The 27,561-nt window shown below is 41.1% G+C and overlaps 2 protein-coding genes and 1 long non-coding RNA gene across 6 annotated transcripts; 1 reads left to right on the top strand and 2 right to left on the bottom strand.

Annotated features, from left to right (window-relative positions):
* Positions 1-713: 713 nt before the first annotated feature.
* Positions 714-16,915, bottom strand: LOC124182893. The gene is made up of 8 exons (XM_046570679.1): positions 16,908-16,915; positions 15,919-16,030; positions 7,217-7,364; positions 4,000-7,037; positions 3,759-3,916; positions 3,478-3,667; positions 3,180-3,359; positions 714-3,082 (listed from the first exon to the last, which is right to left on the bottom strand). Exons 3-8 carry the CDS (start codon positions 7,245-7,247, stop codon positions 2,264-2,266), a joined length of 4,416 nt encoding a protein of 1,471 aa, XP_046426635.1. The 5' UTR covers positions 7,248-7,364; positions 15,919-16,030; positions 16,908-16,915; the 3' UTR covers positions 714-2,263.
* Positions 3,301-27,555, top strand: LOC124182894 (cilia- and flagella-associated protein 45-like). 4 transcript variants are annotated; one of them, XM_046570681.1, is made up of 8 exons: positions 7,928-8,241; positions 8,728-8,884; positions 23,973-24,175; positions 25,519-25,923; positions 26,018-26,403; positions 26,481-26,613; positions 26,687-26,980; positions 27,043-27,555. In XM_046570681.1, the coding sequence occupies exons 3-8, from the start codon at positions 24,005-24,007 to the stop codon at positions 27,238-27,240; spliced, it is 1,587 nt and encodes a 528-aa protein (XP_046426637.1). In that variant the 5' UTR covers positions 7,928-8,241; positions 8,728-8,884; positions 23,973-24,004; the 3' UTR covers positions 27,241-27,555. The 4 variants fall into 4 exon arrangements, with proteins under 4 accessions (XP_046426636.1, XP_046426637.1, XP_046426638.1 ...); XM_046570680.1 differs by lacking the exons at positions 7,928-8,241; positions 8,728-8,884 and adding an exon at positions 3,301-3,361; XM_046570682.1 differs by lacking the exons at positions 7,928-8,241; positions 8,728-8,884 and adding an exon at positions 22,668-23,013.
* On the bottom strand, positions 13,432-14,868 carry LOC124182903. The gene is made up of 2 exons (XR_006870886.1): positions 13,913-14,868; positions 13,432-13,794 (listed from the first exon to the last, which is right to left on the bottom strand). It is a non-coding gene; the product is annotated as an uncharacterized LOC124182903 (long non-coding RNA).
* Positions 27,556-27,561: the final 6 nt, after the last annotated feature.

Genomic DNA, 27,561 nt, shown 5'->3' with positions numbered 1-27,561 from the left:
TCTAACCTAAGCTTTCCCCCCAATATTGACGAAGATACAGTCGATTATCCAAAAAAAGGCAAAATGGCATTTTTTCGCTCTTTTTTCACGTTAACGCTACAGGTGGAAAAAAATTTTTTTTGACTTCAACCACGACAGATTTTTGTAGGAAATTTTCTGCAGAAAAAGAAACTGTCCTTCGGCTCGCTGTGCGACCAGTAGTTCCAGAGATATCGGCAGTTGAGTGAAAAAGGATCCTTGGGCATTCAAAATTCGATATCTCGAAGACAAATGGTCGTATCGAGGTTTAAAAAAAAGCATCTTGAAGCTGAATAAACAGGCTATGCGATCTAGGCATTGGTTTGGTTCGGAAAAATTTTTCCATGCCCGTAGAGCGAAAAAAAAATGTAAAAAATTTTGAAGATTTTTTCTTCGTGCTTTATCCAAGGATTGCATGGCTAATAGTGCTTCGAAAAATTTTTAACCGAAAAATTCAAAAACTAGAGTCTTCAAGCTTCAAAAGCTCTGTATTTTTATTTCTTGTACGACCATTTTTCACTGAAATACAGCCTGTTGAAAATCACCAAAAAATTTCGAAAATTTTGTTGTTCCCTTAATTTTTGCGTGAAGTGTATATATTTATTATATACAATACATTTATCATATAAAACCTTGTATCGCGGGACAACAATGGCGCAATACCAGGGCGAAAAAAGGTGGGTCATTACAAGTAATTGAGTTGCTACATAAATGAGAACATTTATTGCCAACAATTAAATAACACATACAGATTTATCGCACGAACCGGCGCGCGACTGAAATGCTAAAAATTGTCCAGAAATTTGTCCAACTTTCAAAAGGTTTTTCGGGAAAATCCGATACGGTCAAAATAGAATAAAGAAAATTCAGGGATTATATTTCCAAGCCTTATTACGTTAAAGGGAACAGGAAATTAATAGTATTTTATTCGAATGTTCATTAGGAAAAAGGAAGAGTATATGAAAATGTAAGAAATTTTTTTTCAACTAATTTTAATATATAAGATCGCAGATGCAACAGAGTATAAAATTAAAAAATTAAAATAAAAACTTAACTGTTAAAATAAACCAAGAGGAAATCTGTTCAGAACATTATTTGTCCATTTGTTTCACCTTATTTAGTTTCACTTTAACTCTTATTTGTACGAAATCTTATCCAACTATATAATTTGTGTCTTATAAATATAAACACTTTGGTATTCACTGATTTGACTCAAAAACCAGTTAAAAAATAAGCACCGGAATAGAATAGTAATTGAAAAACTTTCGATATTCGGACTATTTTTAGCTGACTTTTTTCACCTAAATCACTATACATATTAATTTTCTACCTTAAACTTGTATTACTGACTTTTATTTGGTCATTGATCAATTATATACGTTGTCATCGACACGATTACCCGTATCCCTCATCTATTCTAAAGTCAAAGTTACAATTTGTGCGATAAACACAACTCAGAGGACCAAGTAAAAGAAGGAAAAAGAATTAAAAAATCTATGTCAAATTTAGCGACACTTATAATAATCCATGCTCATAAGATATGCTTTAATTATTTCTCAATTTTTATACGTATATGTATGTACGAATACATAATTATTCGAAGAATTTACAGCAACAAAATCTCTGCGAAATACGTAACTCGATTTTCAAACATGGTGTGCGTTTATAATTCGTATTCATTTTCTTCCTTGCTTCTTTTGCCACGCTACCAAAAGGGTTATGGATTAACGCGTATAGTGAAACTTCTCTTAACGGATATCACCCAACAACGGATTCCTCTTTACAACGGACAGTTTAAAAATCTCCAGAAGCAAAATTTGCACGTTAATATCGTTCTGAATAGCGAACACTCCTGAATAACGGACAATATTTTTAATCACGAAGATGTCCGCTATTTGGAAGGTTCACTGTAAGTGATACCGATTTCCGTCAAATTAATCGAAAAGCTGATGCGATTAGTGTGCCAAGGCAATTCATAACGCGAAACGAATATGAAATGTTTCACGCAATTTCTATCATCACTTACTCGCGTTTCAATTTTTTTTTTTTTTTTTTCACCTGCATACTTACCACCATTAGTAGATCGTATAGTTATTCTTCTGTGTGACTTATACATGTAATCTGTAGTATAATACTGTCGTGATGAGGAATTTTTTGATATTTTCACTAAATGAATATTACATATAATGCTTTCTGTATTTACTATATTACCGGGACAAGTGTCCTAAAATAATTGAATGAACTTTTACGAGACTTTTTTCAATCTAGGCATTTTTCTGCGACACTCCAGTAAATGTGTGTTCCAGTGTTGAACCTGGCAATTTTTATTACAGTAAAACGCTGTTTCGCATCCTAGACAATTGAACTTTGGACCATTCATTCCACACCGTGAACATATCAAAGTACCAGACCTATCAGGGCTTTTATAAACCTCACCCAAGTTCGGAGTTGGGCAAGATCTTCTACCATCTATTGAATCAGTTGTCCCCTGATTCTGTACGACGGAATTCAAGTTCTCAGCTATATTGTACATTTGACTTAATAATTTATGATTACGTATATTGTGAATTACGTGTGACGGAATGACATTCGGACGCGGTGGTGCCGGAGCAATTTTTTTCTTCGTCGCTTGATATTTCGGTGGATTACTGACTGTTTCACGATTAGCATGTACAACAAAACCTGCATTTACTTGTTGATTCAAATAATTCGGATAGTAATTTTTCGGAGGATGCCACGTGGGTTGCACAACGCGCACATACTGCGGGGGCGGTTGCTGCATGTACTGTTGCGAGAAGACAACGTCCGGGTTTCCTTGAGTTTGATAATATGGTGGAGGGGCTGACGTTCGCGGTAACGACGGATCATACTGCGGCGCATTTTGCTGACAATGAGCAAGCTGCTGAACGCCAGTGCGTTCGGTACTTTGAACAAGTTTCGGGTCAAACGAAACCTTCTGTTGATACAGCTGCTTTGTACAAGGTACGAATACTTCCGATCCAGGATACCCTTGGGGTATTCCGTTGCGAGAAGCTTGATGACTCTGAGGATGCTGAGGATTTACCTGTACGAATAATAGTTGTACGTTATTTATCATATGTTACACTGTCTGTACCATATTCATGCAGGATTATTATCCATTGTACCATAATAGTAATCACCGGATAATCTCTGTGGTACATTGCAGGGTTGCTCCTTCGACATGGATATCCTTGGGCTGGTCTATGTTGGTCAGCCCATGGTGACTGATTGCTCCACTGCATTTGGATGTTGGCGGTGTTCACAGGTCGCCTAGCATCAACAGCAGTAGCCGCCATTTTGTACATGTCTGATCCAGTCGACTGTGAGTACAACAAAAACATGGAAATTGTGGTTGAGTGAGAATCTTAGCATCAAATTCTAAAGATAAGTTCAATAATGATGCAACGTTTCTGAATTACTGAAAACTATGACAATTACCTTGTAGTTGGTCACGTTATCAATTGTTGAATGACAATGAACCGGCGCAGTTGCAGGATTATTATTTGCAAGATTACTGGGTATCTGAGTTGCTGCCCAATTGCCAAACGTCGGAAATTGCTCAGTCATTATACGAGTGGTGACAGGCTGCGATATAGTTGTTTGAACAGTTTCTCTGCTCTGAGTAGGACTAGAATAAAGAAATAAATTTTCATCAAAATTGCGTCAATATGTAATTACGAAATTCAATTAGTCATGTTTCTGTAACAACAAAAACCCACCTCAACAGTTTGGCAGTTGATGCCGGATAATTTGCAGGTTCTTGAACCGTTCTATTCAGTAAATGAGAGGCCAGCACTGTGCATGACCTGTTATTTTCTTCCCGGATAATCTGAACGGATTGCTTTGTCGCAGAATGCTGAGCGTGCCACTGTGTAGGCTTAAATAAATCAATGTACAAGAATTAATCTAAAATACAGAAAGTAAATAAAACAATTATATCAGCAGTAAATACAGACATACTGGATGGTTTGGGATGGATTCGGTAGGCATCGGATAGCCTTGAGCGGTTGATAAATTGCTGTGGTAAGATACAGGGAGAGGTACAGCCGAGTGTCCTTGAAGCGGTGAGCAGAGATTGATATTAGCACCTCCATTATCCTTGGAAAACATGCTGGATGCTTTTTCTGTTGCGTTGTAGTTGGTCTGCTGAGTAGGATAAACGGGTGAAGGATAAGACTTGGCATTGGTACATGCACTTTCTTGGCAAACCGCTCGGCGTATCGTGCTTGGAGTACGCAGATCACTTATAGTGTTTGGAATGAAGTTCTTCGGGCTAAGATTAAGGGCTCTATTCTCAACTACTGTCGAACTACCGCCTGTGGAGCAAGACGCATAGTTGTAGTTTGAGTTTGTTTCTTCGCAAACAACATTCTCAAAAACCACGTTAGAGTTTCGAGCACCGAATTGTGTACTTGGAAATTTTTGAGCAACATGGACTTTCAGATTACTTGGGTTAACACTCGTTTTATCACGTATCAGAGGGCTGTTTTTTGAAGTATCAGTAGCATCGGTTGGGACGGTCTCGTACGCCGGGGGTAAGTTTTTACTTGAATATTCCACATTGTTGTTTATTACTTTAGGATTTACGGGATTTGATGTAATAGGTTGAACCTCTGGATTGGGGGTTTGGAATGGGTTTAAAACATCCTCCCAGGAATAACTGTCTTGTGACGCCGAATTTTCGACAAAGTTCGTATTTTCAGGCACATTCTTCAATTGAGATTTTTTTTGTAAGATCCACTGATTCCGGGCGATGATACTGTCAGATTCCTTGATTTTATCTTCGTTAGATTCAGAGATTTCTTTGCCTGATGCAACAGTCTCTCCATCATTAATGGTAATAACAATTGGTTGAAAATCTAATAAGCTTCTCCCCATCGAAGCTTTGTCAGTTTCATTTATCGGTGCCAGAGGCGACTCTAAAGCAGGCTCGACACACACCGGCGATGGTATCTTCTGAACAAGATCTCGCCTCACTTGTATTCTCAACGGGGTGACAGGTTTTGTGGGCAGAGTTCGATTCTCAGCACTCGAACGCTTCCGCTGCTTCATAATATTTTCTATTTTCTTTTCAGTAACATTGATTTTCTGCTGTAATCTTTTGGCTCGAGATGCATCCAAAGTCTCTGTTAATTTTTGCTTCCGATATGCAGCTTCTTTATAAAGTTTCTCCAGATATACGTCATACTTATTTGTCCTAGATCTAACTGTGCTCTCCACTTTGGGCTTAATTTGTGATTCCTGTAGTTTTTTTTCCGCCTGTTTTTCCTTTCCTCGGCTTTGGTCATTTGTATCTAAGACTGAATTATACTGATCTTTCCCCCGTACATCCTGACACTGTTGTTGACAACCGACAAGCGGTGATTGCAGAACTGAACTATCTATGGTAGACAGCTTATTTTGTGCATTTTCATCTGCAAGTTTTTTGAAATTTGGTTCATATCCTTGTATATTTTCTTTATCAACTTCTATCATTCTGTTCAATGCGTCTATTCTCGTCGACTCATCATCATTTTTAGACTCGGTGTGAGCTGATTGAATGTTGGAAGGCACTGATACTGATAGTGTCGCCTCTACATGGCTAATCAATTCTGGAAAACACTCGGGTATTTTGTGCTCGTACACAGTAGTCGTGGCAGTAAGTAATTCATTAGTCTGCGGCTGATTATTCTTTCGATTCTGTACCGTATTGGCATCTTCTTCGACAGGGATATTTTCATGAAAATGACTTACTCTGGTCGTTACATCACTCGGTGTTTTTAACACTTTAGCTTTAACTTCACTAGCTATGTTTGTTTCAGATGTATCAAGATTCATTTCACTGGTAGTCAATAATTCTGATTCGCAGCCAGCAGCATCTGTCCGTGTATCTTCCAGAGCTGGCATCGATGGCAAGGTACTTTCGGTCATCTCCATATTTTCAAGAATGCATGTAGTCTCCTCATGTACAGTAGTCTTTGATTCAACAGAGTTACGTAATTTTTTCATTGTGGCATGGTTGTTGGAAATATCCAACCCACGCGTTTTTACATTATTCAATAAATTCGTTGACTCTCCCTGCTTTATCGCATGTGCCACTTCCATCGGTATAGCCTTAGGGCACTTTGGAATACTGCGAAGCCGCGGTAGCGCAGTTTTTTGATACCCATCCAAACTTCTCTTTCGCCGATCAATCATTTTTCGTTTTTCAGATGCCAGTGGATTTGGCATCTTCTCAAATCCAACCGAGTCACATGCCTCAGCGTCATTATACTTAAATATAGTTGGAAAAATTGTGCCAAAACTTTCGACTTTATCACACTTTGTTGTTTTCACTCTGGTCACTTTTCCTTCATTTTCAGGTGACGCAAGTTTCATCTTCACACGAGCAACTGGTGAACTTGAATTTCGGACTCGAGAAGAATTATCTTCAGTGCTCGACGACTTTCTTTTCTGCCCACAAATGTCTCTCCTTTCCTTATCTTTGGACATCTTAGTAGTCCCAGGGCTGGACCAAGTCGACTCAGAATCACTGATATCTGTCTTAACACTGCTTCTTATTTGCTCAGGCCCCAATTCCATGTCCAACGACTTGATGTGTCTGGATTTAAGATATTCTTTTGAGATTCTAATTTCAATACTTTCAGCAGTTTTGGGTGGTTCATTCTTGGATTTTTCTTCCCTATGTATCGGATCGTAGAAATTCATTCCAAAAATACTGTTTTGGCTCGATTCGACAGCGTTACTTATATCGTCAACATGTTTTTTTGTCATTTCTTCGTTATCATCCTTTGCTTCTTCACTTTTTCGCGGCGATTCCTCTCTGACCTTAGTCAACGAGGAATTTTCCATTGGTTTGGCAACCGGCTTTCGAATCGGAAGTGGGGGCGCGGGTCTAAGGGGCAATGACCGATTTGGCTGCACAGGTATTCCATGACGACGATCTTTCAGCGCAGTCGCAAGGCTGTGACCGAGCCTGCTTGCATCTATCATTACGATAATTGGTCCAATTCCGAATTCTGCAACAAAATAACAAGCAAAAATTGAATCTCAGATTGTTTGCCTGATCGAGTGTTTGAAATTTCAACGCCGTGCAGTCAAGTTGAGATAGGTAAGTATAAGAAAAGATATCAAGATTGAGAGAGAAATAAACAGCATTCCAACCCAGGTGTATGATAACTCATGCAGAAAATCAGACCTGCGTTATTTTTTCCGCTTTCTTCAACCATGTCCCAAACATCTGAGCAAATGTCGTATGAATGGGAAAAAGGGTCGCGCACTTTTCGTCGAATACTGTGACCGCGCGAGTATAAAATCGCTCCTCGTTCGTTTCTCTTTCTCTTCGTCTACAACACAAAAAAACCACAACAATTGTTTACATTTGCAGTTATCGCAACACCGTTAAATCAGGGTTAAAAAGACCGCGACGGCTAGGATCCCCGCTCCTTAAACTATACAGCCGTAACTGGAACATGCGCTTGCAGCGATGAGCGAAAGATGCCGACATGGTTTAAGTTTTGTCTCCGTCTTATGGCGTCATATAACATGGTATTTGCAAAAAGTTAATCGTAAGATATCTGCGCTTCAGAAATACAGTAAACTTTAATTTACCCGAACTAGCTTTTTCAAATGCACCGTATGAAGAGACAAACTACATCATGACGCTATCTCTCTCGGCTCGCGTCAAAGGCATCGAAGAGTACGTTTCAGTTACATTATAGTCCAGTGAATCCCGCACGCGGCTTTACGGAACGTGTGACCATGTGCTTACGCCGGCTCTTCTGTCCGGCACCTGAAACAAAGCGTAGCGAGCCTAGCTCAACCATCCCCCCCCCCCCTACTCTCCGCACCATAAATTGATCTGGGAGTGGGGGAGGCCGTCTGTTCAGTCACCGTTGAACGCTGCAACGAGTACGTTGTGGCCGCGGTGTGATATCACTTTCGTTCCGCGAATCCCTTTCTGTTTGCAATCGGTGTACGGTGAACTCGCAAGACTTGCCGCGACTTATCGCCCTCGCCATGAACGAGACGCGGATTTTGAAACTCGACCGTGTTATGTAGAATTATTCGTCGGCATTTGCTAAATCGCAAACATCCAGTATGAAATTCCAGTTACGTTTAATCAAGTTATGTTATCAGTTGAACGCGCAAACCGGGACAGAGAGTTCGTTACACCTCCAAAATTATATAGTATTGCGTGTTCGTCGTCTCCAAGCGTGGCTGGTAAACTAAATATTATTTATGGCCATATAGTACACATTTCATGTTTCGGTTTTACGTGAATTATGAATGAAATGAAAAATTTTACAGCTCTTCCCCCTGAGGGTAATTATTTGCTACATTGACAAAAACCATAAGCAAAAAGGCGTATTGTATTATACTTATTTATGTTCTATTGCGCTGAAATAACGCCGGCACCGTAAACAGAACACACACACACACACACACACACACACGCGCGCGCGCGCGCTTACACACGCTGGATGTATTTGTGTGCAGATATGAAAAGACGGTTGTGTTTACACGCGGTTTAGGATTACATCTCACGTTCGACTCACTCGCCAGCGTGTATCACTAAACTACATAGTTATATATAAGCATGTGGTCGGTACGTGTGGTTTAGCGGAAAAAGATTAAGCCGAACGTGTTGCACTAGAAATAGTACGGAGCAGCAGATTATTCGTGTTAAGATTTGTAATCTTTGTATAGTCTTCGGGATGAAGTTAAGGGGTCGAAAATTTCGCCTCTCCTCCAACAACAACAACAACAACAAACCAAAAACAACGACAATCGATACTTCTATAAAAAAGAGCCACGGTGGGACGCGTTTCCAGGAAGAACTTCACCCGTGTGACCGCGGATTCAGGTACGTATACTGTATACACTTACGTATTATAAGCATACAAATATGTAATTTGCATAAATGCAGCTGAGCGTTAGAGAACGCGTTGTTACCCGGCGCGTCAGGAGGACGATGATCAAAAATCCTTCGCTCACCTTCTCGAATTTAATAAACGCGACAACGATGGACGGTTATGGCAGTAGACGACTATTTTTCTTCATAGTACAAGTCCTCCTCCCAAGTAGCGAGAGTTAACCGTTGCCTTCTTCTTTTTTCTCCCCGCGCATGTTTATCATTTGGATAACGTGTCGGGCGGTCCGAAATTCGTTGAAAGAGCGACGGACGAACGTGAACGGCGCAATCGTATCTCAACAGAGCGAACTCATCAAACCGTGCGCATGACCCCGGGTGGTCCAACTCATCATGGAGACGGTAACGCGTTTTGTTTACACTCGAAGCTCGCGGATGGCGGACATGTTAACCGAACGGACGACAGTTCTCATCTTGGCAACAATGATTATCGCATGGACAAGAGAAAAAGCGAGCTGGGACCAACCAGCACGGATCTTTATAGGGTTTGAACTTTGGTGCATCACTTCACGTCAATTATCACAGATGTATGTATGTACATTAATTGGTATCCGCCATTTCCCGAGACGTTGATACACCAGTGAGGCGAGGACTCTCTGGCGAACACTCTAGACACTGTCTGCTCCATCCCCACCCCCCCTTCCCCCTTGCCGCCCTTCCTTCCGACCACCGCCTGCCCTTCACCTTCTCATCGTCGCCAGGCTTTCAGAATGTTGCAACGCGTCGTTCAAACCCTCATCGTTTAATTTATACCACGATTATTTCACGGCTAAACGCTTGTTCCTACCCTAGGATAAGTGTCCCACGGTTGTATTATTTTCTCGTCGTAACAAGCAACTTACTCAGAAATGCAATTTACATGTATGGCCGTCGTCTTCATCAAGAATAGATGAAAATTTGTATTAGGTTTGCAGTTAAAATCGACTAATGATAGTACAGCTCGTTCTAACTGATTATTACTAAAATGTACAAAGGACTGAAGTGTGTTTGAGGGAATTGCGACGAAATAACTGGAGTAGAAGTGCCTCCGCGATATTTCTCTGGCAACTAATTTTTACGCATAGTTATTTGCCTTCGATATGTACAAAAGGGAAAGTATGCGAGGCTGCACATACCGCGAATGTGAGGGAAGACCAGGCATGTTCGAAATAAACAATGAAACTACCCTTACGGTCTCTTTCGACTGCGCTGTCCAGAAAAGGATGTAAATCACACTTGGCGCGGCCAATTGCATGTCGTAAATGCGTAAGACCACGCGCTATCGTTCGGGGGGTACCCATCGATTATTGTATTATTGCTAAAAAGCGTATTGAGGAGTCAAAATTGACCTAGTCTGGGGCTCTCCTCTCTTGTAGATGTGTAGAAATTCATCAGAAAAACCCGTTGTTTCGCGATTTTGGAAACGTTTGAAATTCGGCAGACCGTAATAAAACGAAATATACTCGTATTTTGCAATTTTATTTCCTTCAAAATCGTTGTCAAAATAAGAAAATTGTGATTTTTACCCCAATGTTTCGTTACGATTACGTTACCAACTTGAACCTCGTAAAAATTCGCATTCGTCAGCCTAGCCATTTCTTCGGAACTTATTTTAAACTATAGCATGAAATTATAAAACAGAAACTGACTTTGCAGCGCGCCATTCTCTTTCTTATTAAAGAAAAAGAATATATTTATCTACTTACGAGTCCCATTATTGCTCTAGTAACGATTTTCCGAGCATAAATCACGTGTGGTGGGTATCTGCCCCATTCATGAAATAGAAGGTAGAAAGAATGATAAGTGTGTTCTACGGTTAACGAAGTTACTGCCCCATAAAACTAGGAAATTATTATAGGAAATCACGGGACGACAACTTGGCTTCGGGAACTGTAAATCATCGGTAATTGACTGGTAAGAGTGATTTGTTTCGGTATGATAATAAATAGGTAGACAATCAATTTTTGTCACAAATAACAACACTATTTCCAATACAGATCGTCAGTTAATTGAAAAATCATGCGCTCAAAGTAACGGCTTGATCTCGAAAACTTTTTCAGCCACAAAAAAATTATGTGTAACAAAGTGTGGAGGATCGAACAGATCCTCTTTGATTAACAAAGGCCGCCGGACATCGCGAGGAAATAAAGCAAGGCCAAGTTTTGGTATATTTAAAATCGAAAGTTTGTTGATCTTTCTACAATACAATTTTGGACGCACCGCATGCGCGGCATAAAGAAAATAAAAGGGAGAGAAAGACTAAAAGTCGCCCGAAGTAAACTTGCGTCGGGGATCGCGGCCGGAGAACCGAGCACAATGCCAACTGTTGTACCGCTGGTTACAGTGTTTATTATAATAACCAAGCACCGCACATGATGGGAGAACTAGGAACAGTAAATAATGCAATGGCAGATCGTAAGTTTCCAGCTGACCCATTTGGTTATTTTTACCGGGAATGAGTGAACCGGGGTTATGTCGAAATGTTTTCTGCATCGCAAAAGTAAGTATTATGTGAGATTTTCGTCGATAATCGGGAATTAAAAGTCAGCGCATCGGATGGATGCACGAATGAATGGGACGGGTTAAATGGCACGCAATGTGTCCTGTATCGACCGAAAAATTTTTGATGATATTCATCATGTTTGTTTGCGATGCTTAACCAGCCGCCATCTGATCGGTGGCAAAACTTGGACCACAATATTACGGAATGCAGATCATACATCTGTGTATAATGTATACGAATGTACAGTGAGCGATTCTGACCTGGTGAATTATTGATTAGCCTGGGACGTTAGCTGTACTTACTACTCCGTATCGGTTAGCTGTTATAACGATGCACTGCGTGAAACTGACTGAGCCTGACCCGGGAAATGCTTTCAACCCAGATTCAACAGTTCTCGTTTATGCGTCGCGTGGGCGCGGAAAGCTCGGGCAAAGAGGGACCGCTACATTATTGGAAAATGTGCAACATGTAACTCGCTGTCAAAGGTTTAATAAGCGGGTTTGCCGCTCTGACACACGTGTATACAGGGATAGATCCGTGGTAAAGCCTTTGATGCTGCCATAGACGTAAACTTGACGCTTTGTGCAAATTTAATTGCAATTGTAGAGCACGTTTGATCGTATATGACTATTAAAAAAAAAAACTCCGACGGTAAAACAAACGGAGCTACGGAGAAATTAATTTGATATACTGCGTGTTTAAATCTTTGATGTCGTCGTGAAAAGGTATATTAACGATTCAAATTCGTAAAGTTGAAAAACACAGTTTGAACATATTTGTATCTCGAAATTAAAAATTCGTCCACTTCTCCCCGATTAATCAATCATGCTAAGCAGGTAATTAACCCTAACAATACGTGATAAAACCTATTATACATACTTGGGTAATGAAATGACACAGGTGCGATAAACCTTTGGCTGCGTTCAACAGTAACATCTATACCTACCTATCTGCCTACTAATTACTACACGCGCTGAAAAGAGCTCCACGGGAGTCCCCATTTCCAAAAGATATTACAAGTCGAAACCATTTTTGACGAATATTTTCATCAGAAGTATCAACGGGTAGCAATATTGTATTATAAAAAGTCTCAAGTGTATACTTCAGTAATGTTAGTTCTTCTCACGTTTTGGTGTAAGAAAAAGATTATTCCTTTTTGTTCAAACTCTGTAGTAGTTGAAAAACTGCTCATATACGCGAGACATCAGAATTTTCAACGAGCCATGATGAAGGAAGGAAGTCTGCAAACGATTCGAGCGACCGGATGTCAGATAAGATGTGCCTCGAAATGTAACAGAGAAAATACATGTATAAGATATAAATTTGATAAACTGGTGAATTCGAAAAATTAACGACGGAGCCAGGAATCGAACCTGGTATCTAGAGATGCTTGACCGGAGCCTTACTCCACTAGACCACCTAGCCGCCCTGACGCTGTTGTCGTTAATTCCTCTCATCGCCAGTTTAGTTCAAATTTGTTTTCTTGTGTTTTGTATGTGTGAATAGAAAGTTATCGTCTCTTACGCACCCGGTGTAAGAATGTACGTAAGGAATGTTTACATGTTGGAATCTTACGCCTCTGATGGGAAGCACGTAAGACGGTCAAGGACCGTCTAATAATTGAAATGCGGATATGCATTATCATCAGTTACGAGACAACTCATTGTTGAAGATATAAATCACCAGTTTATCAAATTTATTGTTGAAGATATAAATCACCAGTTTATCAAATTTATATCTTCAATAATGAATTGTCTCGTAACTAATGATAATGCATATCCGCATTTCAATTATTAGACGGTCCTTGACCGTCTTACGTCCTTCCCATCAGAAGCGTAAGATTCCAACATGTAAACCTTCCTTACATACATTCTTACACCGGGTGCTTAAGAGACGACAAAATACGTGTATATATGCTGCGTATGATATTACTCTTTCCCCAAGTGTGCGGAAAAAGGCGCCAGCCCGGTTTTAGTTTTCCTAGAATTTTTTTTTTTTCCAACAACAATGAGGCAAAGGCTCCGAGTCTGGGTTATGTTCTTGAAAGTTAGGCCGGCAGGCCTTTCCCTAGACTTGTGTCATAAACCTGTCTCCGACTTAATGGGTCTCCAAGGAGATGAAAAGAAGATCCTTGTGTCTGCAGAAACACGTGGCTAGAAAATACAGCGGAGGATCAAACAATTAGGATGAATTCTTTTCAGGGTAAAGTCCGAAACATGCCTAATTCTCTCGTACGTCCCTTCGTTTGTCCCTTTTATCGTTAAGAGATACGAGACGGTCTACGGCACCCCGCAGACCAGCAGTGGCTGAAGACATAATTTTTCAAGGCATCTGAGGATGGTCCTTGAGTATACGAACGTACCTGAAAGAGATTGAAGAGGTTGCCGTGGTATTTTACGTATATTTTACTTTCGAAAAAAGATTTTTCTCAACACTGTTTTCATACATTTACGTCACTTTATATGCTATGATATACACACCACATATTCATTTCTGATATGCGAAAAAAACAAAGTTCAATTAATCAAATGTAGGTATACGAATTGTGTATGTACTCGTATGTGATTGGTATGTATGCCGGGTGACGAGCACATGAGCAAATGTTTCATCAGTGACGGAAAACTACGCTCAGTGAAATGACAAAATTATTTAACAACCGAAAATTCAACGCGGCACGTGTGTTTCACAGTTGCAAATTACTTACGTAATTTCCTGTTTTTTTATATATATTTTTTGTTTCATCCATCTTTTAAATTTATTTTCATCGCATGAGGGGGGTAATCATTCAAATACATTTAAATAATTTGTTTGCACTGTGTATGCAGTATAATAATATAGTCCACTTTCCACGCAGGCATTCTCTGGCCTTTTCTAAAAAAGTTTTTAGCCGTGCGTGGAAATGATTTATTTGAGCAGATAAATAGTTTGAGCGCGCGTAAAAATGTAACAGAAATTCTTAGTCTGCATAGTTTTTATCTTTCTCTTCTTTCTTTACATCACTCATGCGATTTCTTACCACCACACGTGAGGCGCATACATCACAAGTGATCATGGCCATCATAATGATTATTCACACCGCATTTTTCTCGACCTTTATAATGCGTGCACATGTCTCGAGGACATCGTCGGACAAAGTAAAGTTACAAAGTACATTACAGGTACTATACATGTACGTACGGAATAAGGCTTGCAAGAGTGGGAAGAAAAATTCTCGTTCAATGGTTCTGTATCGAAATGCTGCAATGCCGGTGATTTTTCTCACGTGTTTTGATCAGTATTAATTTTAAAATCTTGACATTACATACCGCGCTTTTCAAGACGCCTATACGAATGTAGGTATAGGTATAATGAGTAATATCGAAGTAACCTCGCTTACATACGTACCTATATCTACAATAATGTAATATAAAAATAATGAAGTAAAAATGAGGTAAAATTTTACGCAATTTTCCGGTTGCTGCGCCAACAATTATAGGCGTGATACGTACAATATAAAGTTTCTTTGCGGTTTTTATCACAGGCATGAAGCGGTTATTATCGTGGTCGACTACTATAAAACACTTGAAAAAAAAGTAAAAAATGAAATATATACGTAGAAATCGCAATCTCCTCTTCCGTCAACGGTCTTTCAACTTTTTGACGATGGCGCGAGACTCGATTTAAGCGGTGAGAAGAAGGAAGACGAAAAAAACAGGAGCAGACCGCGAACGGTCACGTTTTTTTTTTTTTTTTTTGGTTTTTTTTTGCGAAAGGATATTATACCAGGTCAGTGTGTGTACTTAAACTGTTCATTCGAATGAGGTCGAAGTTGGTAACGTTACCGTAACGGATGACCGGGAAAAACTTCACTAATTCACGATTTTATAATGAATTTGAAAAAACCAAAATATCGAAACATGAGTACACCCTGTTTTGTCGTTACGGTTTACTGACTTTAAACTATTCACGGTCACGAAATAATACTTTTTTCTTAACATGAATCATGAATCGTTACGATAATGTCACTAACTTCAACATGATCCATCCGACAAGTTTCCGATTGCCGTGAACCTCGACCCCCACCCCCGCCGCGCCTCTCTCCGCTTTTACACTGACAAGTTTATGCATAGCAATTCATTCGGATAATTACGCGGCGATTTTATAATCAATTATTTCCCAACGAAAACTATTGCTGAAACGCGCAAACGGCTAAGTCAATGGATAGATATTACTGCCGAAACGGTACAACGTGTTTTTTTAATACGTTGATGGAATTAGCCGGAGGGGGGTGGGGGGGGGATACAACGATGCTTGTCGGAATATGTATACGATTTGTTGCACCACTGTTGATACATAGTAGTTGCATATAATCGAGGAGGATGAGGATGAGGAGGATGAGGATGAGGATGAGGAGGAGGAGGAGGAGGAGGAACGGGGAAGAGGGATAATGTCGGTCGTCTTGTCACGGTTTTACGCCTTATCGTCAGACTCTTTGATCCCCAGCAACCTTGTTTTGAATGTATGCGATCGGCAGGAAACGAATGAAGTCAACTGACGATGAGCCTTCGGCTAAGAACGGAATCACATGTGTTTTTTTTGTTGATGGTTCGCCCGCTCTTCTACAACATTCGAGAAGTACTTCCATCGTTATTAACATCACGAAACTTTTGAATACACCGTGTAATGCAGTGTAAAACGTGGAATAAATTCAGAAGCGAGAGGCGAGGGAAAAGAAAAGATTACATATATTGAAGTTAGTAACGTTATCGCAACGAGTGCTGCAGAAAAACAGTTATTTTGCGCTTTCGTAATTATCTAAAATTCAGTACACCGTAATAAAAAAAAATACCCTTATATTTCGAAATCTTTATAGTTCCTTAAAAAATCATTGTAAAATTGAGATAATAGTGATTTTTAATAAATAATTTCACGGTACGATAACGTAATATCAACTTCAACGTGGTAAGAAAAGAGTATTATACATGATGCAGTAAGAAGATCTGAAATCCTCTCATCGCCCACACGCCGCTCGACAGACATCGTCGGATGTGTATCGTCATTCTGAACTCGGGCGAACGAAGCTATCTCGCATAAAACGCCCACTGACCCACGATGAATCAACGACGAGCACGTACGCTGTCGAAGAGAGCAGGAGTGACTGTCGAGAAAGGGAGAGGGTGAGGGAAAGGGAGGAGGGAGTTAAATTAAAACCGGCGGCGTCTATGCGGGACCGTCGGACGTCGTTTCGACGAGGAGGAAACACGCCGCGGAAGAATAATCGTCGGAGAAATAGCTGGTATAATACTTATTGTTAGTACGAGGAGCGAAAAGGGAAGCTGAGAAATAAAAGTAGGCGGTTTATTTATTTTCCCCTCTCGTACTTTCCGGCTGGATATAAACATACACGCCAAAAAAAAAAAAAACGAGCATGCGAAGCGGGAGAAAGAAGGAAAAGGGTAAGGTAAAGGTGGAGGTGGAGATCGTTTTGTGTCGTACCTGTTCAATATTCTCAGTCACGAAGTTGGCATTGAGCCGAAACGGAAGCGACGAAGTATCCTGTTTTTTTTTTGTTTTTTTGTTTTTTTTTCCTTCTAATTCTCACCGCTACGTTACACGCACTTCATACGCGTATTGTTATATTTCTTCGTGAACAATGTCTCGTGAATAATAATTCTCCGTCACTGTTCACCCATATCGTTTGGATCCGCGACACTTTGATAACTTTGTTCGTCACAAACGGCTTCTCCTTTCCTGCGCCTCCTCCTCGTCATAATCGGCCGAATATCGCCCACATGTATGTACAAAAGAAAGAGGAACAGGACACAACAATAACAAATCACAAATTCCGCGCGGGAACGGCGTGCCGATTTTCACTCTACCGTGTTCGAACGAGAATATATAAAAATTATTTTTGTCACCCGCGGTGCGCAACGGCAAAGTGATTCGCTCCGGGAGAGCCGGAAACTCGGAAGCCTCGCGTCTCCTTTGACCCTCGTGCTAAAACGCCGACGGCTGCGGCCACAATGTTCCTCCTGCGGCTGCTGCATACCGCCGTCGCCGGTATCAACGTTCGGCCCGCTCTTTCACCGAGGAGACGATGAGGCGGTGAGCCGGGGCAGCGCCACGTGGTGGTCGAAAGGTTGGACTATACGGCGAACGAACGAACACGCACCGTCGTCGCCTCGTCGATTGACGCTTTAACGCTTTGACGGATGGATACTCGGCGGCTCCGGAGCCTCCCTCCGAAGTCCCTCCTCCCACCGCTTGCCCTTATTTATACCTATTTCGCGAATAAGTAATTCGTACCTGCGACAACGGCAAGCCAGCATTGTTGGGTCCCGCTATGCGCTAGGCAGACGGAATCGCATGCCAAAATCATTGGGTGGCATTTTGGTCTCGTTGTATTTATAAATCGTAACCCAGATCACGAGATTTGGCTCAGCAATCTTACTGGCAGCCGGCCGGCTATCTTGCGATTCGCAGAAAACTCGACGCTTCTCTTATACTTTATTATTCCTCTCTAGTTACTACGGTTTTATAGACCGACTTCTCGTACACAATGTGCACGATCCAACCCTTCTCGCGGTTATATTTACTACAGAATGCTGCGCGTGCGTATATTTCATACGTAAATTCCAATTGCGCTCTGGCTCCAAGTATGCCGATAAAGCCTGCGTTATGAGATACACGTATATCGTCAACTTTCGTTGCAAAACTCAAACGGTTGATTTACTTTTTAACTATGCATTATTGTGGTTATCATTATTATTTTTTTCTCGTCATCGTTTGAATGATTCATGTACGATACAGCGTCGCAAACGGAACGATGACAATATAACAGGGCGTGCAGCCGCTTCCTGCAGAGTTCTGTGTGAATATCTTGCTCTTTTCGCAACATTTTCAAGTCGATGAGGAAATTTTTCCAGGAAATTTGCTCATTTTTATAAAATACTTTGTATAACCGCGGGGATGAGAAGATAAAAAAAATTCCTGCGAAACATGAAATAAATGCTTACAAACTAACAATATGCTTATACGATTACGTCGAGACGATCCTAAAAACACAAGTATCTAAAATAACGAAACCTACGAATCTATAATCTATATCTATAATTCTCAGGGAATTTATATTTTATATTTAAGTTAATAATCTTGTTATAAATTTGGCTCACTGACTTCGATCTCTCAAATACGTGTGTGACGCATAAGTTCACGCATTATAATACACAGCTTTGCAAAATATTTCATCATCTCTGCCGCTTTGGTCGTGCACAGTGAGAATCTTTATTACATTTGCAGGAATGAAAAAAATTTCACACACTCACCCGTACTGTCGATGAGTCAAATAAGCATTTGAGCTGAGCCTCTGTACCGCACGGAGCATGTAATCTCACACAGTATTATGAGATCGATCTTCTTGTTGGGTAGATTTTTTATCTTGTTTATGAATACTTCACTCTTTACGTCTTCCTCTTATCGTGCCTACATACGTAAATGGGTCGCTTGTTCAAATCGTAAGAGTATTCGGCAGTGCAGATCTTGGATTTGGCGATTTATTTTATGTAAAATATTTTTTTTTTCTCCTCCGATGGCAAGCATCGTGCCTAGGAAAGAACAAAGCCCTGATTGACTGGCGTGAAAGAATGGCACACAGATATTTGAACGACGCCCGTTGTTGAGGAACTTAAGAAACGAAACATGAGCTTTAAACTCTCCAGCGCCTTACAGCCATTCCTAAGAAAGTATGTAATTCAACGCCGAACGATCTTATGGGTTAAAAATACCTCACCGTTTCCGAGTAGCACTTAATATTCACAAGATGATTGTGTTCGACCCCCGAATTCTAACGCACATATACGCATAACTACACACGCTCGTTATTGTCTGACGTATATTTTCGTGGCAAGTTTTTTCCGGCGTTATACCGCCACCAGTTATGGACCGATACGTTGTCAATGTTGTGAAACGTGTTTCGAGTACCGAGCGTTGTATCTACAATTACACCCGTACTGTAACCAAAAGTATTCACAGATGCTTATACAGGGTAGCCTATCCTAATGAGTGGAAGGCCCAAATATCTGGGGGAAAAATACCTTTTACGTCGTAGTAAAATCTTTCGGTCTGAAAAATTGCAGCGTTTACACGTTACCCTCGAAACCTTGGAAACCTTTTTCTCTGACGCCCATCTTTCCCACGACATTTGACCGTTCCACTTGAATCCGGAAACCCTTCGCAGGTATAACGGAGAATTTATCTCATTTAACAGGTCGAAACCTGCTGCAGTATATTTTTTTGGCAAACTTTTACCACAGGGTAATAAAATCTTCAACTCCGAGAGAAGAATGAGGGAGTGATTTTTTTTTCACTACCTGTTCTTTGTGACTGACTACCTGTAGGGATTTTATTTTTTGGTGTTTTTTTTTTTTTATCCCACAAAGCGAAAAAAAAAACAAAATTGATTATTCCACATCGGGTGGGACTAACAATAAGTTACGTTTGTCTGGTGGTGGGTATCATTCTGTCGACGTGGATCCAGATTCAAAGTTTCAACGCTCATAAATTTTCACCCTGCCTGCAACTCGCTGGCAAGCGGGGGCTGTGAATACGATTGTTGCAGCTGTAAAGCGAAACCCACGTCGGTTGTTCGTAAGTTGTGTGTTTGCCTCCTTTTTCCACCAACAACAGCTCCCTGTACTTTTTTTTTATCTCCCTTCTTTTCCCATTCTTACACTCATATTCTTTGCAAAAGCCACTGACTATTGTCTCCGGTTAAAAGTTTCAGAGCTTGTACAACGTACAGGTATATATATACACACGTATGTCAATAGGGTTATGTAATAGATATTACATACGAGTTGTCGGAGAGCGATAAAAGTTGAAAAATTGAAAACCATGAAGCGGTAGAAAAGGTATTTCCTATAAGGGTCGTGTGTAATGTATTTTCATTACCAAAGATAACGATTCTTTTCCATAGCGTTGAGAATTGTGGCAAGCGCGGGGTCGTAAAACGCTGTATGAGCTGGTCATAAAAAAACAATTAAAAATACACTTGCAGATACAAAGTATAAATTCTAAGGTACGCAGAGTGTAATGGTTGGGGACAAAAATGACAGAAATCTAAGGTAAAAGAAAATGGATGTAGGTATACGATTCTGTCGAAGGTAGGTACGTACCTTCAATTTCGCGATGTTTCGAGCTAAAATATCGATATCCCAACGCCAATTTCCACTCTAGGTCAGAAATTGTTACATGCGAAGATAACGAAGGGTGTGCAAAAAGAAACACGTAAAAGCCGAACGTTTTTAATAATTCAGCCAACACCATTGAATCCTCTATCATAATTCGATCGACTCGCTTAATTGCGGATTATTTTCCTAGCTGCAGCACAGATTCTGCGTTTCTGCACTTCGACGAATCACTATACATTACTATACGCGTATATTACGTGGATAGATTACTGCAGATACCGCACGTCATCGATGGGCAATACATGTGTTCTTAGACGAATGACAGTGTCAGGCATTTACCTCGTATATTACATGTGTAACAAAGTATATTGTGCTTCGACCACTTCGTCGGACAAAGAACATCCTAACTCCGTGTCAAACGCCATTTGACATTACGCAATTACGCTCAATCTCCAGATGTAACCTCTTCTTCTCCCTCGCAAGCTGCTGTAGTAGGTACATCACTGTAAGCCACGTGCATGTATACCTATGTATATGTATACACGTATATCCATACGGACAGAAATTTCGAATTAGATGAGAAGTGAAGGATGACGTAATACGATAATGATACCGTGCCACGTCAGCCCGAAAAGATTTATAGATTTTACGTGTCTGTACGTTACATATATGTGGGTACATATCGCGGCCTTGGAACTTACGGATGGGGAATTGAGGGAAATATTTCCTCGTACGGTAAACTGCGTTGTGGAAATGTCGCGAAGCAATTTTCACTTGATAAATTCTGTATTCCTTTATATTATACAAACATTGAGCCACGAGTGATTGCAAAATTTTATACAATTTCATTATACCAAACTCGTTTAATTTTCAATATCCTATGGAAAACTGTGTGATTTCGTGCGATACCGTATGTATAATAATCAATCTGTATAAATTGTATATTACAATGAATCGAGAAAAATCACTTGCGAAACGAGTCACCTTTATTCATCCCTTCTGCATACAGGGAAGTTTTTCATTTTGTGTATAATATTAGAATGAGAATAAGAAACGATTGATCTCGGTCCCAATCGCGTAATAATCAACTATTGAACGTTGAATTACGGAGGTGCAAAGTCTCGGCGAAAACTAGCGCAGGGCATTTCGCGGATGTGCACGGCTGTGCTTATTGTTAGAACAGCCACGTGAACCGAGGTGCAGTATTAACGATTACACCCGGGAGGGCGGCGGGGGGCCAAGGGACAGGGGATTCTCCGTCGACGTAAAGACCACGTGTCGTTGGGACATTCGTCGCCTTGACGACACATCGACGGCGATGTTTCACGGTATTGACACGTCTTACGAACAAGTGTTCAAATTCTTCATATATAATATTTCCTGCGTTTGGGGCGATATTTCGTCCCTGTACACGCGATATTCTATCTGTCAGCTGCAGCCAAACCGCAATTTTCAACCCGTCATCAAATAATCACCGTCCGTACTGCAGTTACAAGTTGTATATCTATCACATCGAAAATTATACGACATGCAGGCGATTATTCTATGGACGAGAATTAGCCCGGTTCGTTTATCGGAATTTTAATCGTGTGATTGGCATTTTATTTCGTAGGTATTCCGATCCTCGTCAAATACCGTAACTCATATGAACAAATTGGAGTATGAACAATAAACGCTGCCGTTTCGGTCTTAATTCAATATTGTAACAATCGTACGTAGGCATTGATATATTGTTAAATGCAAAATCATTTCTGCAATTAAATACTTTTTCTTCGTAGGAGGAGTTTCTTTGCCTTTGCAGCAGGCGAAGCCAATTTATCAAGTTCCGTAGTTTTTCAACCATTATTTTATACCGATTTTTTTTTTTTAGCTAATTATCGCATTTCCCTTCGAATTAGCCTATCACAATGGGAGCCTGCAGTGGGAAAAGACATGCGCATCCTGCATCTCGGTTTGCGTTAAAGTTATCTGTAGGACATTTCATTGTCAGCTGACTTGACGTTAGTACAAAATGCTTTCAGTCGTGATATGTTTACGGCGCTGGTGGTGTCAGCAAGGCTCCCGTAACTGATAAAAACTGATTCTGTTCGTAGAAACTTTTTTTTCACATATCGTTGCATCACGTTGTTGGGTGATATAAAATGGACGAAGTAATGATTTTCCTACATTATTAGTCTATAAGCGTTATACGGAGGACAAATCATCTCTACGTCTGGGCCGAGTTTATTAATAATTTCAGAACAAAAACCGTCACGTCGGTGCTGATGAGAAAAAGAAAATCGTTCTGTATACTTGGAACTTGATCGCATTCGGAGCCAACATTTAGTATCCCGATTCGGTCGTAATGAAAGATACATAGGTGTAACAGCATTATATCTCTCCAAGCACCAAGAACACGTTACGTCCACAAATGGGTAGGTGAAAATATCATAAAAAAATATACCTATACAATGTCGACACGAATTTCGTCTCTACTATGAGGTCATCTGTAAGTTATACGGACAGTAAGAGGTGACCCATTGCGCGAACTCTATAATTCCATGTCGACCTTCTCTGCGCCGTAAATTTTAGAAAGAAAAACGTAAGGATTTGTTCAAACGCGTAGACGATGAAGACGTTATATTATTATACTCGACTTCACTTCTGCATATGATATCAAAGACACGTGATGATTAATTAATACACTATCGGCGCGTCGTTGCAAGATTACACGTATATCGCGGTATATGTATACATAGGTGGTATATTATAGCTGCTCTATTCTACCGATAATCGGAGAATTGCCGAGTAATTCTAAAGTTGATTCACTTGTCTTCAGGTTCAGATAATTCTACGCAATAACGCAGAACATCGCTCTTTTATGCATTTATTAAACATGCATACCATATTACAATCAAGTGGTGGTTATCTCCCGGCTTCGTTTGTGTTTGAGACGATAATGGGCCCGTTGTTGATTTCGTTTTTAACGCCTGACAAACCCGCGTCACTCTCCGCCTATAGATGTACATACGCTGCAAAAAATGTTACTGCACTCTACGCTTCTAATCAATTCATATTCTCCATGCGTTTATCGTACCTTACAATCGGTCTCGTATGGCTCGTTATCACGAGTTCACCAGTGACAAAGTTCAAGTCACGTTTAAACGCTTGCAAAGACAAAAACAAAAAATATGCATCTTCCGTTCGCCAGATAACAGAATTCGTGTTTCGTTGGCATGGATACGCGTGCATCCGGGCGTTAAAATAAGTATTGAGTAATCGAATCCGACGATTCTGTTCACTCTTTGTTCACCCTCATTCGTCGCGGCATTCATATCGAACAAACAGAACAGCATGAGCCAGGCTCTGTAAACATTTTCCTGTAACTTCCCAGTTTAACTCGGAGAAGCGGATGTTGCGGAAATCATGCCCAAGGAAGTCAAGCCAACTGTGATACTGCGCGAGGCCGTCAATTTTCCTGGGACGACCAAATTTCCACCAGGTGTTTACACCAGGCATCCCCCAACGAAATGCGACCAAACGCTGGACGGTCGGCCTATACATTTGCAGAAGAAACGAGCCTACGACGGGAAGGAAGTAAGTAATTTTCTAGTTTTAATTCAAATTCAATTATATAAATGATATATACACGCGTGCATCATGGACTGCGGCATTAATTGATCGAGTGAATCGTTCCTACGATACATCCCCGTATAATTATCGTTATACTTTCTATTTTCATTTTCATTTATTTATTTTTACTTTTTTTTCCATCTCGACTCGTTTACAATTTCTTGACTGTCGCTTGTACTCGTCGTTGGATATTGATAGGATCAGAAGCAGAGAGTGAGTGTATTTATTTAACCCCGCGTTATCAAGCAGGCGGGATTAATTATTATTAATTATCATCTACAAATGCGATCGATTTTTAAAGAAAATTCTTAATGCTCGCATCGGTAATAACTACTGAAATCATTATTTGGCACTGTAAAAACTACAGAATACGATCCGTACTACTATTTACAGAACAGGAACATTGTACTTGTTTCATCGGTCGGCGATCAATTGTTGTTCTACGTCAATCTCGTGGTAGCCAAAGTTGTCCACACAAGTAAGGCATATATTGAGAAAATACCAAATACAATGTTCTGGAATGTATTTGTTCGTGGATACAATAGATATTGGGGGAAGATCGTGGAATATATTCTCGACTCGACGTTTACATATCAAACTTTTTGACAAATCTGTACAGAGTTAATTATTGTGACATAACGAAGAAGTTAATTAAAAACGCTATCTCGATTCGAGAGAAATTATTCAATTATAGCAAAATACACCGAACAGAAATCGTTATACAATCCCTGTCTGGTGTGTGTCGGAATCAAGGTCTCGCGTACTCCTCCGCAGGCTTGATCCGCTCGCCGATATTTTGTCACTCTAGAGATTTGTGCGGACTTGAAGCGACGCGTTTGTCTTTGAATATAGATACCGCCAACTCGTTTATAAATTATACAGATATTATATGTATATCGTAAGCAATGGAAATTTGGTAGTTCGAAATGCGACGGATCGCTCTGCTTACGTATGTGCACTCACGTGCGCTATGGGAAAATAATTATCATACTTCCGCGAGTTTTATCGGCGGCAGCGGGAAGTCCTTCTTGGTTGAAGATTTGATAGCGAGTCACTCGTACGTTCGTAGCATGGGACAGGCGTCAGGTCCGAGTGGTATAGGTATAATATATACGGTTATCTGGCAAGTTTCTGCACCCTGATACACCGCGCGATAAGGTTTCGTTGTGTTGTTTTTTTTCCCTCTTTCCTGCAGATTGTTCCTTTCTACTCTTCGCGCCTACCTATGTCAACGTTAATGTTAATGTTAATGTGGCACCTAGACATATAATCGGAAGGCCAGACATTATTCGCCAATTTCACTGCAGATGGGTCGTCGTAACGGGGCTGACGGCGCCCAGGCCGAGTTCCTGGTACCGTCCAAGGAGCCCTCGGTCTATCCGAAGATCATCAGCAGAAAGGAGTACGACTACTTTCGGGAGAAAGGTCGGAACGTCACCAAGGAGGAACGGGAGGCGATGATCGATGCTGCGGAGAAGGAGAAGGACCGATTGCTCAGGGAGAGCATGGCCAGGAAGGAGGAGATGCGCAGGATGGACATGCGGAAGGGACCCAAGGGCCAGAGGGTGAACGAGGTCGAGGCCGAGGCCAGGAAGAGGACCATGCACCTCCTCGAAAGGGCTTTCAATCTGAAACTCGAGCAGGAGGAAGAGATCCAGAAGTGCAACAGGCTCATCCTCGAGACTAAGTGTCGCGCGATCAGAGACGCTCAGGTATATATAACCCTGTAACACGATAGGCGCGACCAATTCTAACTACCAAACTGCTTCGCTCTATCCTTCTCTATCCGCTCTATGTTTCTCGCAGATATCGGAGAAGAAACTGATCGAGAAGGAGCTCGCCGAGGAGGACGAGCGGCTTAACCGAATGGCCGAGAACGAGAGGCGACTCGGGCTTCGCGATGAGGAGAAAAAGGAGGAGGAGGAGAGGAGGAGGCGGATGAGGACCGCGCAGGCATTGAAGGAGCAGATAGAAGAGGTCGAGATGCAAAGGGTCATAGAATTCGAGAGGAAGCAGGAGGAGAGCCGGCTCATTAACCTGAGCAACATCGCCTGGCAGCAAGAGGAAATGCGACAGCAGCAGATAAAGGAAGCCGAGCACGCCAGGATGCGAAAGGAGCTCGCCGAGGGGAACGATCAGCTTCGCCATTTCAAGGATATGGAGAGAGAGGAGAACAGGATCATCGACCTCAGGTATGCGCCACGTCCGTCAATTTCAACAGTCGGTACATCCGGGAACTAATTGACGAGCGTATGATACGTATCTTCAGGATACAGGAATCAATGCGGAAGCAGGAAGAGAGGGCTGCTCAGATCGCCGAGGAGACCCGATTGGCGAATTTGCGAAAGGAACGCGAGAAGCAGAGAGTCTCGGAGCAGGTGCAGCTGGCGCAGAATGTTCAGGTGATGATCGCGCGACTCTGGTTACCAGGACTACCGCTTTCGGTTTCGCAATTTAAGTTTCTTGTTTTACCAGGCGACGATTGACGAGATGAACGCCGCCCGGATCCAAGAGGAAGTTGAGCGGGAGTGGCGGCGTAAAGAGAAAGAGGAGGCGCTGAAGAGGATCGAGGATCAGCGCAGGATGAAGGAATCGAGGGACGACCAGATCAACAACAAACGAATTATGCAGGCCATGGAAATCGAGAGGGACAAACGCGAGTTTCAGCGCGTACTCGTCGTACAGAAGGAGGCCTTGTGTCGCGAGGCGAAAGAACGGGAACGAAAACACCACGAGGCGATGCGTCATAGGAGTGAAATTTTGAAACAGGTATAACATAGAATTTACCAAATGCAAATTGGCGTACGTTATTTTTTACTCCATATTTACAGGTTAATGAGAAGGAGAGAGAGAGGATCGCCGCGAGGCAAAAAATGTTCGAGGAGGGACTCGCGATCAGGACGCAAAATGAGATCAGAATGCAGAAGCTGCGCGGCGCGATGCAGAGGAAATGTCAAGAGATGCGAGATAACAAGGTACCCGAGTATTACGTGAACGAAGTTAAACGCATGATCGACACTATCAAGTAATGATCTCATCCTGGAAACTCACATGTTTCTTCTCACCTCGTTTTGGTAATCCCTGTTCATACAAATCGAACGTCACGCGACGGTGAAGTCGGCAGTCACGTTCCTTATCAGCCGATTTTATCACGAATTATACAATTTTTTTAAACTCGCATTTATATACTAATTAATAATCGGGGATGCATATAACTATCATATTTTTATCCGCGTGTGCACGAATGTTTGACACTATAGCAATTGATCTGTACTGTAATACTTGTGTTATTAATAAATTAATATATACCTAATCATGAGATTGGTGGTATAAATTAAAATTCATTCAAT

Source organism: Neodiprion fabricii, chromosome 5 (genome assembly GCF_021155785.1).
Source record: "Neodiprion fabricii isolate iyNeoFabr1 chromosome 5, iyNeoFabr1.1, whole genome shotgun sequence".
Classification (NCBI taxonomy): Eukaryota; Metazoa; Arthropoda; class Insecta; order Hymenoptera; family Diprionidae; genus Neodiprion; species Neodiprion fabricii.
The sequence above is the reverse complement of the archived record's forward strand: the minus strand, read 5'-3'. Positions and strand labels throughout refer to the sequence as shown.

Excerpts from the sequence above, each read along its gene's own strand:
- LOC124182893 (XM_046570679.1), bottom strand. The coding sequence starts at position 7,247 with ATGGTTGAAGAAAGCGGAAAAAATAACGCAG. Across the intron at positions 7,038-7,216 it reads AAGCGGAAAAAATAACGCAG|AATTCGGAATTGGACCAATT; the intron begins GTCTGATTTTCT and ends ATTTTGTTGCAG. Across the intron at positions 3,360-3,477 it reads ATAACGTGACCAACTACAAG|TCGACTGGATCAGACATGTA; the intron begins GTAATTGTCATA and ends TTGTACTCACAG.
- LOC124182894 (XM_046570680.1), top strand. The coding sequence starts at position 24,005 with ATGCCCAAGGAAGTCAAGCCAACTGTGATACTGCGCGAGGCCGTCAAT. Across the intron at positions 24,176-25,518 it reads GAGCCTACGACGGGAAGGAA|ATGGGTCGTCGTAACGGGGC; the intron begins GTAAGTAATTTT and ends ATTTCACTGCAG. Across the intron at positions 26,614-26,686 it reads AGCTGGCGCAGAATGTTCAG|GCGACGATTGACGAGATGAA; the intron begins GTGATGATCGCG and ends TTGTTTTACCAG.